This window comes from Pan paniscus, chromosome 2, assembly GCF_029289425.2.
Source record: "Pan paniscus chromosome 2, NHGRI_mPanPan1-v2.0_pri, whole genome shotgun sequence".
Taxonomy (NCBI): domain Eukaryota; kingdom Metazoa; phylum Chordata; class Mammalia; order Primates; family Hominidae; genus Pan; species Pan paniscus.
The window spans coordinates 149,229,983-149,245,952 of NC_085926.1; the positions used below are offsets into that span (position 1 = coordinate 149,229,983).

General features: G+C 35.3%; 2 protein-coding genes across 9 annotated transcripts in view; one reads left to right on the forward strand and one right to left on the reverse strand.

The window, feature by feature from the left end:
• Positions 1-15,970, forward strand: part of MED12L (mediator complex subunit 12L) — a 349,139-nt gene that overhangs the window by 244,468 nt on the left and 88,701 nt on the right. The gene's annotated exons all lie outside the window — the stretch shown is intronic.
• The window catches only part of P2RY12 (purinergic receptor P2Y12), a 47,620-nt gene continuing 36,946 nt past the window's right edge, over positions 5,297-15,970 (reverse strand). The window contains exons 2-3 of the mRNA XM_003826467.4: positions 9,042-9,206; positions 5,297-7,313 (exon numbers count right to left, since the gene is read on the reverse strand). Coding sequence (XP_003826515.1) covers positions 6,271-7,299 — 1,029 coding nt within the window. The 5' untranslated portion in view covers positions 7,300-7,313; positions 9,042-9,206 and the 3' untranslated portion in view covers positions 5,297-6,270. The remainder of the gene's footprint in view (positions 7,314-9,041; positions 9,207-15,970) is intronic.

The window sequence follows — 15,970 nt, forward strand, 5'->3', positions numbered from 1 at the left end:
TGTAGGTTTCTTGTTAAATGAAATTGAAAGAAAATTGGAATGTTGTGCACACATATGGTGATGTCTCACGAAAGGAGAGAAGAATCAAAGAAGATACAGTGAAAGATCCCAGAGGCTAGGAGCCTATCAAATGGGAATAAACTAAACATTTAAGATCCTATAGGGCTCTAAGGAAATGTAGTTAAAAATCAGTAAAGTCACACTAGCTATACTGTTTTAAGTGATTATATTATCTTATTTAATCCTTAACAATCCCCAGAGATTGGTCCCATTTTTAGAGTTGAGAAAAAAGGAAATGCAGAAGTTAAGCCATTTTCCCCAAATCATGCAACCCAAATCTGCCGTAAAGCCACACAGTTGGTCTGGTTCCAGAGCCCATGCTTGGAACCTGCCTCACTCTCTTGCCTCCGATTAAGCCATAGATAGGGTGACAGTGGAATTGTTTGCCAAATTCTGGAGTTCTTGAGCTGAAAGTTCCTGACGTGTGAGAAGGAAACAATCAGCCACAATGTTTAATGGACTTGTGAAACTTTACGCCAATGTAAATTGAGTGAAAGCAGTGTGATCAGAAGGGATACAAAGAAGATAAAATGAAAAGTCACAGAAATCAGTCTCTAGCCAGATAGGAATAAACTACTATTTCCATTTGTAGTCTCATTTGGGATTTCTCAGTTGGATCAAAATCGACAGTCCAAGGCCCAGTAGCATATAAATAATATGTGAAAAGATGAGGAAGTATTTGTTTTCATTTGGGATGAAAATTGAAGTAGGAACTCCTATACTTCTATACTCTTAGAAAACACTTTTACTTCCCATCAAAGTATACCATGGTACTTTCTCAGATTATGTGAAATTGTTTTAAAAATTCCATACAAGAGTAACTAAAAGTGGTAAACTAAAAGTGGTAATAATAAGCTGAAATAAGTTATACTTTTTATTAATGTAACAATCTATTTTTCTGAGTAAGAACAATAGTAGAAAATATCTACATGTAGCTAGAGATAGGCAATAAATTCACTGCTATTTGGAACATTTAATATTTCACACTATGTTTAAAAATTGAAATACAAACATATATAGTAGAAAGTGAAAGTTAATACATATACATACCAATATATGTGTACAAATATATTTACATTTATTTATGTATTGGATTTTTGTTTCATTCCATGTTAGTACATGTAGACTGACCTGATTTTTTTTTTAACTTTATTTTAGGTTCAGGGGTACATGTGCAGGTTTGTTACATAGGTAAATTGTGTTTTGTAGGGGTTTGGTATACAGATTATTTTGTCACCCAGGTGATAAGCATAGTACCGGATAGGTAGTTTTTCAGTCCTTACCCTCCTCCCACCCACTACCCTCAATGTAGGCCCTGGTGTTTGTTGTTTCCTTCTTTGTGTCCATATGAATTCAATGTTTAGCTCCCACTTATAAGTGACAACATCTGGTATTTGGTTTCCTGTTCCTGTGTTAGTTTGCTTAGAATAATGGCCTCCAGCTTCATCCATGTTGTTGCAAAGGACACGATCTCTTTCTTTTGTGTGGCTGCATAGTATTTCATGGTGTATATGTACCACATTTTCTTTATCCAGTATACCAATGATGAGAATTTAGGTTGCTTCTGTGTCTTTGCTTTTGTGAATAGTGCTGTGATGAACATACACATGCATGTGTCTCTATGATAGAATAACGCCTATTCCTTTATGTATATACCCAGTCATGGGATTGCTGGGTTGAACGGTAATTCTGTTTTAAGTCCTTTGAGAAAAGCCAAACTGCTTTCCACAGTGGCTGAACTAATTTACTTTCCCACCAGTAGTGTGTAAGTGTTCCCTTCTCTCCACAACCTCACCAGTATCTGTTATTTTTTGACTTTTAAGTAATAGCCATTTTAACTGGTGTGAGATGATGTCTCATTGTGGTTTTGATCTGCATTTCTCTAACAACATGCCAATCAAATTTAAAATCAGTTATGCTACATAAATTTACCATAGTTAAGCTGCGACTGATGGGCATGTAGTTAGTTTACGATAATAGTTTTTCTCTATTAAAAACAATGCTATAGAGCATGTATGTGTCCATATATTTTTGAGCATTTTTTCTAGCATGTTTGTAGGAAGTTTCCTAGAAGAAGGATTATTGGCTCAGTCCTTCTAGGAAAAAGTTATTTGTCAAAATGTTAAATAATATTTTCAAATAGTTTTCCAGAAAGATTGTGCCAATTTATTGTTCAATTAAGAGTGGGATTCTTGGCCAGGCATGGTGGCTCACACCTGTAATCCTAGCACTTTAGGAGGCCAAGGTGGGTGGATCATGAGGTCAGGAGTTCAAGACCAGCCTGACCAAGATGGTGAAAACCCGTCTCTACTAAAAATACGAAAATTAGCCAGGCATGGTGGCGGGTGCCTGTAATCCCAGCTACTCAGGAGGCTGAGGCAGAGAATTGCTTGTACCCGGGAGGCGGAGGTTGCAGTGAGCCGACATCATGTCACTGCACTCCAGCCTGGGTGACAGAACAAGACTCTATCTCAAAAAAAAAAAAACTTTTAAATTAATTTGAAATCTATAAGTGAAAAAGCCATGTTATATAAATATAAATTTATTTCCTTATTGGTGATGTTATGTGTTTTTTCTTTCTTTTTTTTTTTTTTTTTGCCATTTCTATTTCTCCTGGAAATTGCCTTTTCATGCTCTTGCCCCATTTAAAAAAAAAAAAGGCGATTTCTCACTACCTATTGATTATGAAGTGCATTTCCACATCTTTAGTTCCCACTGGCAGTATTGTAATCACACCTTGAGTGTTGGCAGTGAACAGTGATCAGATGTCTTCAGTGCAAAATGATTGAAACACCAGGTACAAAAAGAGAGTTGTGGTTTTTTTTTGTAAAAGGTTTTTTTCCGCCTGTTTTTAAAGTACTGGTCCAGGGGGAAGCAGTCTTCTTTTTTAATTTTTATTTTTTTATTTATTTAGAGATGGAGTCTCACTCTGTTGCCCAGGCTGGAGTGCAGTGGCTCAGTCTCGGCTCACTGCAACCTCGTGTGTTCAAGCGGTTCTCCTGCCTCAGCCTCCTGAGTAGCTGGGACTACAGGTGCCCACCACCACGCCCAGCTAATTTTTATTTTTTTAGTAGAGACAGGGCTTCACCATGTTGGCCAGGCTGGTCTCAAACTCCTGGCCTCAGGTGATCTACCTGCCTTGGCCTCCCAAAGTACTGGGATTACAGGTGTGAGCCACTGCACCAGGTCCCCCAGTCTTCTTTTTTTTATAGAGCCAGTTAGAAAATACTTAGGTTTTGTGAGCCATGCAGTCTACATCATAGCAACTCAGCTCTGTCGTAGCATGAAAGCAGCCATGGATAAAACCTGAATAGTTGTGTTCCAATAAAACCTTATTTATGGACATTGAAATTCGAATTTCATATAAATTTCATTTGGCATGAAATTTTATTCATTTGATTTTTTTCCTCACAAACATTTGAAAAGGGGTACACGTGATATTTCATGTAAGTATACAATGTGTAATGGTCAAATCAGGGTAACTGGGATATCCATCACCTCAGGCATTCATTTCTTTCTGTTAGGAACCCACTCTTTGAGTTACTTTGAAATATACAATACAGTATTTTTAACTATAGTCACCCTATTGTGCTATGGAACACTAGATATTATTCCTTCTCACTAACTGTATTTTTGTACTCATTTACCAGTCCCTCTTTATCTCCTCCTTCCCCATGACTCTCTGCTAACTGTCATTCTACTCCCATAAATATGTACAGTTATTATGTATCCATAACAATTAAAAACAAAAATGAAAACAAAACATTCCTAAATCCCAAGCTGTACAAAAATAGGCAGTGGGCTGCGATTTGGCCTGTGGGCTATAGTTTGCCAACACCTGCTTCAGACCTTTTCTGTAAGAAACCACTGAGAAAAACTGTCAATAACCAATACCTTTAGGACTTGTAAGCCACTGAGGCTATGGGCAAGACTACATTTTGTTGTCTCATCTTTTGAACTTTTCACATCTGGACCTGAGTCTACAGAATTTGGCTTCATTTAAAAAAATAAAACTTACTGTGAAATGTGGGGTTAATATATATTAATATGCCAAAAGCTAGAGATAATGGCATGTTTTATGTATAATGATCACTCCATAAATACTAACTCTCACACTGTTTTGAATGGGTTTAGTTTGATGTAGTATATGATGTCTAAGGTCTCTGAATAAAGATATCCCAGCAAAGTGTGATTTTAGAGTTTTATGTAAAATTTCCATGGCATATATACATACCCATAAAACATAGGTAATTTCAAATACTTTCAGTTACTTTTACTAAAATACCATATTACTATTAGCATTTCTGTTTATTTCATCTCTTGTGGAAATTGTCATCTCAGTGACAAAGATTTTCGGGGTAGTTTGTGTCCACTCTGTAGTCTCCCAACATCTGACCTCCATGACACTGTGAAGTAGTCAATTTCAGTCCATGCTCTACCCCAACTTGAATGGGTGGAGGGATGAGTCTGCCTTTCATTTTTGTTATATGCAAAAGAAGAAGGTTAGATTAGTTGATCTCTAGATTGTCTTCTACCTCAAATATCCTGGTATTCCTATAGAATATGTAAATTTATGCATATGATTTTAGAGTGAACCGTACTAGTCTACATAGCAGAAATTATTACTGCTGTTTATCCCAGCAGTATATAGGTTATATACTATATGAACTGTCTCTGTATCTCCACTGACACTGAGTGCTCACTTTTAGTGGTGCCGGAGAAAGAAATGTGGCTGGTTGGAAATGAATACCACTTAGTAGTTAAATGAGTTCAGCTGCGTACTGAAATAGAACTCAGCAGAGGTTGTAGAGGGTTTCAATAAAAGTGATTATTATTAAAGTTCAGTGAACTTTATACAACAATACACCCTTTTATTTCTTCTGGCATTATATTTAGGTATTGATGTCTGTTCCTCCTTCTGTTTGAGAGTCACCTCTGAGGATCATAAAAAATTGAGATAAGTGATGTAAACTTCCACATGTGTTATATGTTTTGTTTATGTTAAAATAGCGAATATGCCTTGTGTAGAATTAGACTGCATGTTATAAGTCTGACCTGTTTTATCATTTACATTTGAACTTATTGAAATGAGAAGTCATCTTCAGAAGAGACTTTGCACAATAACATGTAATAAAGGTGTTGGCATTAATTCTTTCTTAAATGGATTTGATGTAGTTGTATATGGTATGGTGAGTCGTGGTATCTAATATCTTTGAACAAAGAATTTACAACAAAGAATGATTTAGAGTTTAATGTAAATTTTGTATTTTATACACACCAATACAAACAAGTAATTACAAACAGATCAATCACTTTCCTCTCAGTAGTTATGCTGTGCAACTTTGTAATCATATTTAATTAATTTTTTTCACTAAGGTAAAATGTTCATTAACCTAATTAGCAGCTATTTTCTAGAAGCTAATTAATAAAGGTAAGTGTCAATGATGGTATTATTGAAGTTGTAAAAAATTAGTAAAACTAGTTTCTCTAGAATTAAGGAAATATTTCTATATTTTTTAGTATTAGAATGTCATAAAAGTAAGTCTCCTTATTTTAATGACTTCGATATTTCTTCTCTTTATTGTAAAGGTCTTCTTTAAATCTTTATCTTCTAAATAAACATAAAAAATTAAGTCCAATCAAATACAGTTTCAATTAGTTTAAATCCCTTAGGTTTTTGCTAATAATGAAAAGTTAATAGTTATTATTCTTTGTGTATCCCACTTACTTAAATTTTTATAAGTATCCCAATAGGTCAGGATTTGGTTAGGGGACTAGGATATATATACATTTTAACTATCATTTTTGGTAAGAAGATTATATCCAATTGATCGTTCTTCCTTAGTTGATTATGAAAAAATAAAATTGTGAACGATAATGTATTTTAAAAATTACAGTAAATATTATATGATTACTCATTTTGGCAAAACTCTGCAAAACATGAATTCTGTGTAGTTTTGCATGCAGCATGACAATTGGATGTCGTTTGTTTTGCTACTAATACAGCTACAGTTTAGATTAGTTTTCTATATTTTAAGATAGCTTTTCATACTGGAAAGGTAAATGAAAATTGCTTTTGTAATCTTCTGTTTCTTAAGAGTCATTATTATTAACTTAGTTGCTTCTTCGTCAGTTAATATTTTTACTTAGCGCTTTGCTTTAACGAGTTCTGAACACAAAGAGATTGAAATATTTCCTTAGTTAATTTGTTTACATTGGAGTCTCTTCATTTGGGTCACCACCATCCTGTTCTTTTTTCCTATTGTCCTGGGACAGAGATGTTGCAGAATTGGGGCACTTCAGCATACTTATCAAGGAATTTCTGAAGGACTTGCAAAGGAAAAAATAGATGAACGGATCCAGGCATGCATTTAAGGAAGTTAACCATAGAGTGCTCTCTTTCACATAGAACAGAGTATTTTCAGCGGTGCAGTCAAAGACATCCCGGGTTTGGCTCAGGGTGTAAGGAATTCGGGCAAAATGGAAAGGAACAAAACAAATAAAGAATACAGCAATGATAATGAAAACTTTGACGTTCACCTTTTTCCTGGGGACTTTACCTACACCCCTCGTTCTTACATATGACCGGTACAGTTCTTTTGTAATGAGTGTATAACATACAGTAACAATTAAGAAATTAATCCAGAAAATGACTTGACAGATGTAATTTACTATTTCATGCCAGACTAGACCGAACTCTGATTTAAGGAAAGAGCATTTCTTCACATTCTTGTCTCTCGGCTGCCTGTTGGTCAGAATCATGTTAGGCAAAGAGAGTAAGAACATGAATGCCCAGATGACAACAGAGAGAATCTTAGCCCCCAAGAGATTTTTGGGGTTGGATGTTTTAAATGGCCTGGTGGTCTTCTGGTAGCGATCGATAGTTATCAGTCCCAGGAATGAAATACTGATATACATTGTGAAATAAAATATGACGGAGGTAACTTGACACACAAAAGTTCTCAGTGGTCCTGTTCCCAGTTTGGCATCACTAAGAATTTTGAATGGAAAAGTCAGAATCATGAGAAGATCAGAAATGACTGTGTTCTTAAGAAAAATAATGAAGTTTGATTTACTCCGGATTTGAAAGAAAATCCTCATCGCCAGGCCATTTGTGATAAGTCCAACAAAAAACAGGACAGTGTAGAGCAGTGGGAAGAGGACCTGGGTGATTTTGTAGTCTCTGGTGCACAGACTGGTGTTCCCAGGCGCAGAGGTGAGGTTGTCGACGGCTTGCATTTCTTGTTGGTTACCTAGAAAACAAAAGAGAGGATGGTTATTTTCAGCCTAAGGTAGTTATTATTGCTGTTATCTCTGTGTGTAACTTTTTTGGACACAGCCTCCTCTAAAAGTTGAGGTTTCTCATCTTCATTGTAGTAGTTAGTATGAACACAGAAAACTGCATCCCAAAATATTTCATCGCATCAAATATTGCATCTCTGCTGAAGAGAAATGATCTGAAGTACAATATGTGAAGTTATAGATGCTTAGTATTTTTTTATTTGTTGAATGTTTGCCTCTTAAAGCACATTTTGTCTTAGAGCTCACTCATATTTATATGCAAAAGCTAGAAGAGAAATAATGGGGCTGTGCTTTACTCTTCTCTAGCTTCCCCTCCATGCCTTTTAGCTTTTTGGTTTCTATTCACAGTCACTTTCCCCCCCAACGTCCTTATTTCTGAGCTTCTTTTACTGTAGTACCGTCAAAACAGTTGAGAGAGAAATTATGGATAATTGCCTGTTAGAATCCTAAAGTAATAAAAAGGGGGAAGAAATTGATGTAAAATTACTCTTGGGAAACTTATTAAATAAAATACTGAATCAGTAAAAAAAAAAAAAAAGCTGACCTTTTTTCTTTATATTTGGAAGATATTCCTGCCTCTATATTGCTCACTCATTCAAAGATTGGCCTCACAGAGATTCATTATTCTGCTTCAAATATTTTAACCCATGTGTATCTTATTTCCAACTTTTCTCAGTGTTTTGAAGTTGCTGCATACATTTTCTTGGATATCATTCAGTATAAATTTTAAAACTAAAAAAAAAAATAAGAGTCAGAAATGGCCTGTGTATATATGGTCATGAGTTGGCATTCCTCAAAACAGGGCATACTTTCCAGATTTATGGAGTGTGTAATGGTAGCTAAAATAAAATATAGGTTATTACCACAATAGGCAGCTATAATGAAAACTAACAAGTGACTTGAATATGCTATATGGCATCTACATCTTAGGAATTTGAAATGACGTTTGTAATCTTTTTATTTCACCAGAGATAAATGAAATTGATTCTATATAAAATATTCTTAATCAGAGATATATTGAAAGTACAAATAACAAATTTTAAAAAATAACTTTCGTGTAAAAGATATTTAGATAAATGAATGTAGCACTTAAATTCCCCAAAATGTCCATGGAATTCCTTTCTGTCCTTAATTATGGAAGGAAAACGATTAAGAATCATGTTGTCACAGTATGGCTTCAATTTTCAGCATCTCCTCACCTATTTAGCGCTTTAAAATAATGCTAAACAAAACCTAATGTTTTCCAATACAAGATCACTGATTTTAACCTTTCCTGCTACTGCTGTGTGGTCTTAGTTCATCCCTGACAGTTTTGGAAATTCGACTTAGTGAATATACATTTTGTGTAGTCTGTAAGATATTTAACAAGTATTCTTGACATTGAGAATTTCAGCTCCCTTTATCTGTATTTAAATCTCATTTTATACTTGAGGCAAAGTAACTAAGACCATTTATATTTTATTTCTATGCTTTGTATAATTTTTCTTAATGAAGAGGCTAATTAACAATTGTCTCTGACATCACTAGACTTCTATTTTAATTGTAATTTTTATTCCAAATACATGCTTGCATTGATAGTTATTAAGGTTTACAATTTTAAGAGAAACTTGGAAAAAATGTACACACATATCAGAGTGTAAATACATATATTTGTCAAGTACTTGTAGAAATAACATTACCTGATAACTGTTGATTCTGGAGGGTTTGAATGTATCCAGTAAGTAGTAGTTATTGCAACCTGCAGAGTGGCATCTGGTATTTTCCTTTTAATGTCTTAGTTTAGTTGCCAAACCTCTTTGTGATAGAGGATTTCCTGAGTTTTCGTCAGTAAAGTCTTGAGTGCTCTAGAGAGAAATAGAAGGAGAGAAAAAGAGGGCTTCACAATCAGAGATCGTCTTCAAACACTGGACTCAAAGCTATGCAGACACTGAATTTCTATCTGTCCTCTTTTAGGACTTCTGCTTTTATTTCCCAGGAAATGTGGGATGAGGATGGCTGAGAAGTCATCTTTTAAAAAGCAATTTAAAATCTTGCGGCTTTTTACTGAAACCTGCTATAGAGTTGATGATTTATAACTTCGAGTTATGGTTATTTTCTATGCAAATGATAAATCCAAGTTGAGATCAAGCCTTCGAAGTCTGCTTCCTGGAGAAGATTTTAAGCTTGCTTTCTTGGGTGGTTAATTTATCTGAAATATATTGTGTACAACACTGGGTGATGTATTTTCTTCTAACAAGTAATTATGTTAACTCAAAATGCGTGCTGGCTAGGGATGTTAAGTCTCTGGCCCTTTGTTTTTCCCTTGGTTAATAATGTCATTATTTTAAACCTGTGTTTGATTAACTCCTTTGTAGGTGAAACAGCTTCCTTCTATTATAAATTAGCAGATTCCAAAATTACATTAGAAAAGTGATTGTATCCATTGCCAGGCTTATTATATACTGTGTCGTTCATGCTTTTCTTGAATAGAATTTAAATATAAACAATTTTTTTTTTTGTTTCTTTACCTAACTTTGAGTTTTTGGGAAAATATAACATTAAATTAAGGCATCCTTGTATCACAATTATTTACAGTTATTTAACTTTGAAACCAGAAGGGCAAAAAATATGTTAGGGGTGAGATTGAAGGGCAAAGTGTTTTGCTGCTTTAACTTTTTTTTTTTAATTTTATTATTATTTAAGTTTTAGGGTACATGTGCACAATGTGCAGGTTAGTTACATATGTATACATGTGCCATGCTGGTGTGCTGCACCCATTAACTCGTCATTTAGCATTAGGTATATCTCCTAAAGCTATCCCTCCCCCCTCCCCCCACCCCACAACAGTCCCCAGAGTGTAGTGTTTCCCTTCCTGTGTCCATGTGTTCTCATTGTTCAATTCCCACCTATGAGTGAGAATATGTGGTGTTTGGGTTTTTGTTCTTGCGATAGTTTACTGAGAATGATGATTTCTAATTTCATCCATGTCCCTACAAAAGACATGAACTCATCATTTTTTATGGCTGCATAGTATTCCATGGTGTATATGTGCCACATTTTCTTAATCCAGTCTATCATTGTTGGACATTTGGGTTGGTTCCAAGTCTTTGCTATTATGAATAGTGCCGCAATAAACATACGTGTGCATGTGTCTTTATAGCAGCATGATTTATAATCCTTTGGGTATATACCCAGTAATGGGATGGCTGGGTTAAATGGTATTTCTAGTTCTAGATCACTGAGGAATCACCACACTGACTTCCACAATGGTTGAACTAGTTTACAGTCCCACCAACAGTGTAAAAGTGTTCCTATTTCTCCACATCCTCTCCAACACCTGTGTTGCTTTAACTTTATGTAAATATTGCTTTGCAGAAACACACCTCCCTGGTGTCTCAAACTGCAGTGTCCTTCTGTTATCAGTGGGAATCATTTGTGTTGGTGCCTTTGCTGTGAACACGTTTTGGTTTTTTCTTCTGCGTTTTGAGTATTTGTCTATGTCTTTACATGTTAAATATCTTCATTGGTTTTCACAGTGCAGAGCAGCAGCTCTGCATCACTTGGGAACTTGCTAGAAATGCACATTTTTGGGCACCAATCTAGCTGAGTGAATCAAAAACTCTGGGGTGCCCCACCCTGCATCTGTATTTTAGTGAGCCTTCCATTGATGCTTGGTACACTCAAATGTGAGGACCACTGATTTAAATGGAATAAGAATTTTGTTGCCATTTAGAACTTGAAGCTATTAATATCAGTCACTTCAGACACATAATAATCCCCAAATGTTGGTCATCTTAAAGGGATTAGTTTGATATTAAACTCTTGGAAAGGGTTGTATTGTTATTTTTAAATACGACTATTGTAAACAAATCTTAGCCTTCCTTATTTGTTGGAGTCTCAAAATTTTAAAAAGAGCTTTTATGCTGTATGTACTTCAAATAATAATTGTCAATATTTAATTTCTTACACTGTCATGAATTAACTCACTTTATTAATAATCTCAACTATTCTCTGAAGTACGCGTATCATCCTCATTCTCTGGATGAGGGGAACTGAAGAGCAGAGCAGTGAAGTTAGATGGAGACCCCATTCTGACCTGTGCTGTCTAGTTAGCCTTAGAATCTGTATTTGTGTATTTCTGTACCTGAGAATCTTCCCTATCACACCCTCTCCTCAACCCCTCTCCCACTAAGAGGCCTCAGTAGTGAGAAGTGAATCTCGTGTGGGATGGTTGTACGTCTTGCAATAAAATAAGGACCATACTCTCCTTTACAGCAAATTGTAAATGCTAAAGGATGTTTATGATGCTTTTTCTAAGACCATCAAATGAAACAAGGCTTATTCAAGAAAATGATTATTTTTAACAAATCAATCTGCCATATTACTAATTCAGGATACTTAAGTCATACTACCTTATTGAGAATTTATATTTCTAAACCTCTAGAAGGGCTAACAGTAGAGATTTGAGGGATAAAAGAAGGGCTTCAGTTCTTGATCTAAATTAACTTTATTTTTCCTCTGATTTTTAACTCACAACCACATACCTATTTACAAACCACCTCTGATAACATTTTTTCATTGGAGGAAGACTGCCAGTTAGACCACTTAATGCTGAAAGTGACTAAAATCTTTAAGTGAAAAGTATCTCAGTTACAGAAGTATATTTTCATATGAATAGAAGCAGAGCAAGTTATAGATACTTTAATCTCTCATTAGTAAATAACATCAACACATACAGTTTGTAGTTATTTGTGTTAGTGTTGGGAACAGAGCTAACTTTGGTTGGTTTGGTTATTTTGTATAATTGAGATGAGTTAGAAAAATGAACAGAATTTTTACTTTTAAGTGGCTTAATTGGTTTGTTTATTTTACCAAGTCTACTAAAGGTAGTCTGCTCATCTGAAAATGTTTGCTTCAAATGGGATTACTCTGAAACCTGTAGTCTTTTGGAACTGGGCAGGAGGATAGAGATATAATTATGACATTTGATAGCTCTTAGACTGTTTTAGTTCCAGTGGTCTCTGGTTCTAAATGTGGTCATTTTGACATTAATATTTTGTTTGAGGGTGTGTATTTTAAAGCAGTGCATAGTCATGTCTGCTAGCTTGGCTTTATCCATTGGAATATAGAAATTTAGGTTAGATACCAACAGGTTCCAAAAGTAACGAGTCTTGGGCATTGAAATATTTCGCAAAAATGAATGCCGTCTTTTGTGACCTAGTTATCTGACATCCCAGTCTTAAGTGTTCTGCTTGCAAGAAGAGGACTAGTAGATATATAAATATCAGTCATACTGTGGACTATAAGCTGTGTAGAACAAAGATTTAATATACAAATGTAGTTAAATCAGCCTCCTATTTTCTTGATTTACAGAAAATATACTCTATGTATAGTTACTAATGATTTAAAAAAAAAACCTGTTAATTTCTTCATTCCTGTAACAGTTTCCTCATCCATGTGCACACCCATTCTTCCTCCCAGGCTCGAAGCTTATTCCTGATGGAACATTTATATGAACTTGTTTTATTCCAAACAAAATAGCATGGTATATTGAAAGATTCAGCTGAAAGAAATAGTGTTTTAAGGCATCTTTTAAGAGTTATTTAATAAGCTAAAAATTTTAACTAAATGCATTTATTGTTTCTAAAGACTGGTTTTTACTGCTTTTCTTAGAGACGTGATAGGTTGCTATGTGCAGTTTACTTCCGGATATATACTGGATTTGCATTTGAAGTAGAGCATGCAAAAATTAGGAAGTACTGGGAAGTATGAAGTGCCATATTTTGTTTTATCAGAAGGACAATTACATCCACTTCATCTGTTTTTATTAGTGTTTGGAAGAAAGGAAGCGCATTCTGAGTGAGATCTTTTTCATTTTTCTTTAAGGACATTAGTAATTTAAAAATTCTGTGATAATTGAATCATTGTTGAAATATCAGAAAATGTGAGTAAGGTGAAAGGATAATACACAGCTCTGATCATCTTACCATCATTATGACATCTTTGTCAACACACACACATTTTGGCAAAATTTCTAATCAGTTATTTTAAAGAAATAAAGATGAATTAGAGCAGACCTCAATTCCTTTAACTCCATTTCTTCTTTCTAAGGACATTTGGCTCAAGAGACATATTTTAATTCGCGTAGTACAACAAGCCTGCCAGGGTTTTGGGCATGCATGCTTCTAGTTTCTTCATCTATTAAGTTTCTGTGAGTATGAGATAATATCTGGAGAAAGAAAGTAATTGATCTAAAGGACGAGATTTTTAGAACTTAGTTTACATGGGAGATGACACATTCAATTCAATAGCAGCAGGTGGACTAGGATAAAAGAGGTAGCCTGACGTCTCCTGTAACAGACTCTCCAGTTGATGCTTTTCCTTGTCCAACAACTGTATCCTTGAGGGAATAAACAAGAGTAATTTTGGGGTGTTTATCTCAGATTATTAATATTACTTACAACTGTGCAACTTGAGGGCGTTTAAACACCAAGTTGAAAGAGCAGAAATCGTTGATACTTTTGAAAATATTTGGTATATTTTCTTAGGTTGAATTTATTCTCATTTGTTATAAATTGCTATTTGAAGGCTTCTACGTTTTCTTTCTTTTTTCTTTTTTTTTTTTTTTTTTTGAGACCGAGTTTTGCTCTTGTCACCCAGGCTGGAGTGCAATGGCACGATCTCGGCTCACTGCAACCTCTGCCTCCCAGGTTCAAGCGATTTTCCTGCCTCAGCCTCCCGAGTAGCTGAAATTATAGGCACCTGCCACCACACCTGGCTAGTTTTTGTATTTTTAGTAGAGATGGAGTTTTCCCATGTTGGCCAGGCTGGTCTCGAACTCATGACCTCAGGTGATCCTCCGCCTCAGCCTCCCAAAGTGCTGGGATTATAGATGTGAGCCACCATGCCCAGCCTACATTTTCTACTTGTATGAAAAACTGATGTAAACAAATCTTGTAGGCTCTTGAAAAATAGTAGCTTCTAAACTGCCTCTGCCTGTCCTATTTGAAGACTACTGTAGTGACACCTAGCATGAGTTCCCTGAAAATATTAATGCTAAGAAAGGGATACTGTCTTTACACCCCTTATAGAGGTTGAGCAGTGATTCTTTTCCAGCTCACTACGTGCTGCTTTTGCTTTCAGTTTTATCCCTGCATTCTCAACTCATGACTTTGTTCCTTGGCCCAACTCCCTGAGCATATCAAGGCCAAGGAATGATTTGAGCTTCTTAAGTGTCTTCTTCACCTCAAAATGTCTTTTTATTTTCACTAATTTTCTTTTTTTCCCGATGGTCAAGTAGAAAGATGTTCCTTTCTTTCTTTCCATATTAATCCAGCTAAGAGGCCATTGTCTCTTATATCCTTTATCATCAGTTATCTGTTCCCCAATCTTGATTTCTACTATGGAAATTTGTTTATTTGGAAGATAGGTCTGAAACAAGAGTTTTTTGATGATCTTCATAACGCTCTTTCCTCTCAAGCTGTTGTTCTTCGTGCCCAACTCCTGGTAAATGTGGGTCACTTCCCTATCTTCACCATTTCATCATCACCTCTTACTTCAACCGCTTGTTTCCTAGCTTTGTGCCCTGCCACTTAGAGAAACTTCTCCTTTGAGGTTCACACATGGTTTGTCAGTAAACAAGAAGTCACATCCATTGTGACTTCTTAACCTCACTGGACGTTGTCAGTGACACTCTTTCTTATGTATCCCCTCCCCTGACTTGTGTGACCCCGAATTATAGTATCTTGTTAATTAAGGAGCATGTATGTGCACCATTTGCTGGCTTATTTCTCCCCTCACCATCTCAGCTCTCTTAGCCCTTCTTCCCTAAACATAATGTGAAGGTTTTGCACCCCTCCCAGGACTTGACATACTGCCCTTATTCCTGAGCTGTCACCTCTGTGTTAGGGCCCATATCAAACCAATTACTGGACATTTACACATTTCTACCTACCCTTCAAATTCCTTGCAATTACATGTAAATTCAAAAGTTCCCTGCTGTTATAATGTATTAATTTTTTATACATTGTAAATAGATTAATAATAATTACTTGGTAATATAAACAATACTATTTATTAGTATACATTATAAATAATTTTAACTAGTGGATACATCTTGAAGTCCAGTGAGATGCACATTTACTCCTTGGGTTCAAAGGCCTGATCCTTTCCTAACTTCTTAGATACCTCTTCATTTTGCTTCTTAGTCTTCATTCCCACCACTAAAACTTAGTTCACCCTACAAACTTTTTTACTCTAGCTTTGTCTCTCACATCTCCCCTTCATTTTTCTCAACACTTAATCATCAGGTAAAGTTTCCTACAAAACTAATTTTTCTCCTTATCTTCATCTCTGCCTTATTCCTTTAGCTATATATTTGTTCATTAGTCTGCTTATTTTGTATTTAGTATGTTCAACAAATATTAGATGCTAACTCATTGCCTATTAAGGAGATTATAAAAATGAACAAAACAGACATGGAGCCTTCCACAAAATTTACACACTAATGAGGAAGACAGACATTAAACAAATACCTAGAAAATAAGTGAATTATACTGTAATAAATGCTCCAAAGTCTACTTCCCCTCCTTACTCCTTCTGTGGGGAGGTTTTCAATAAACTGGAGTGA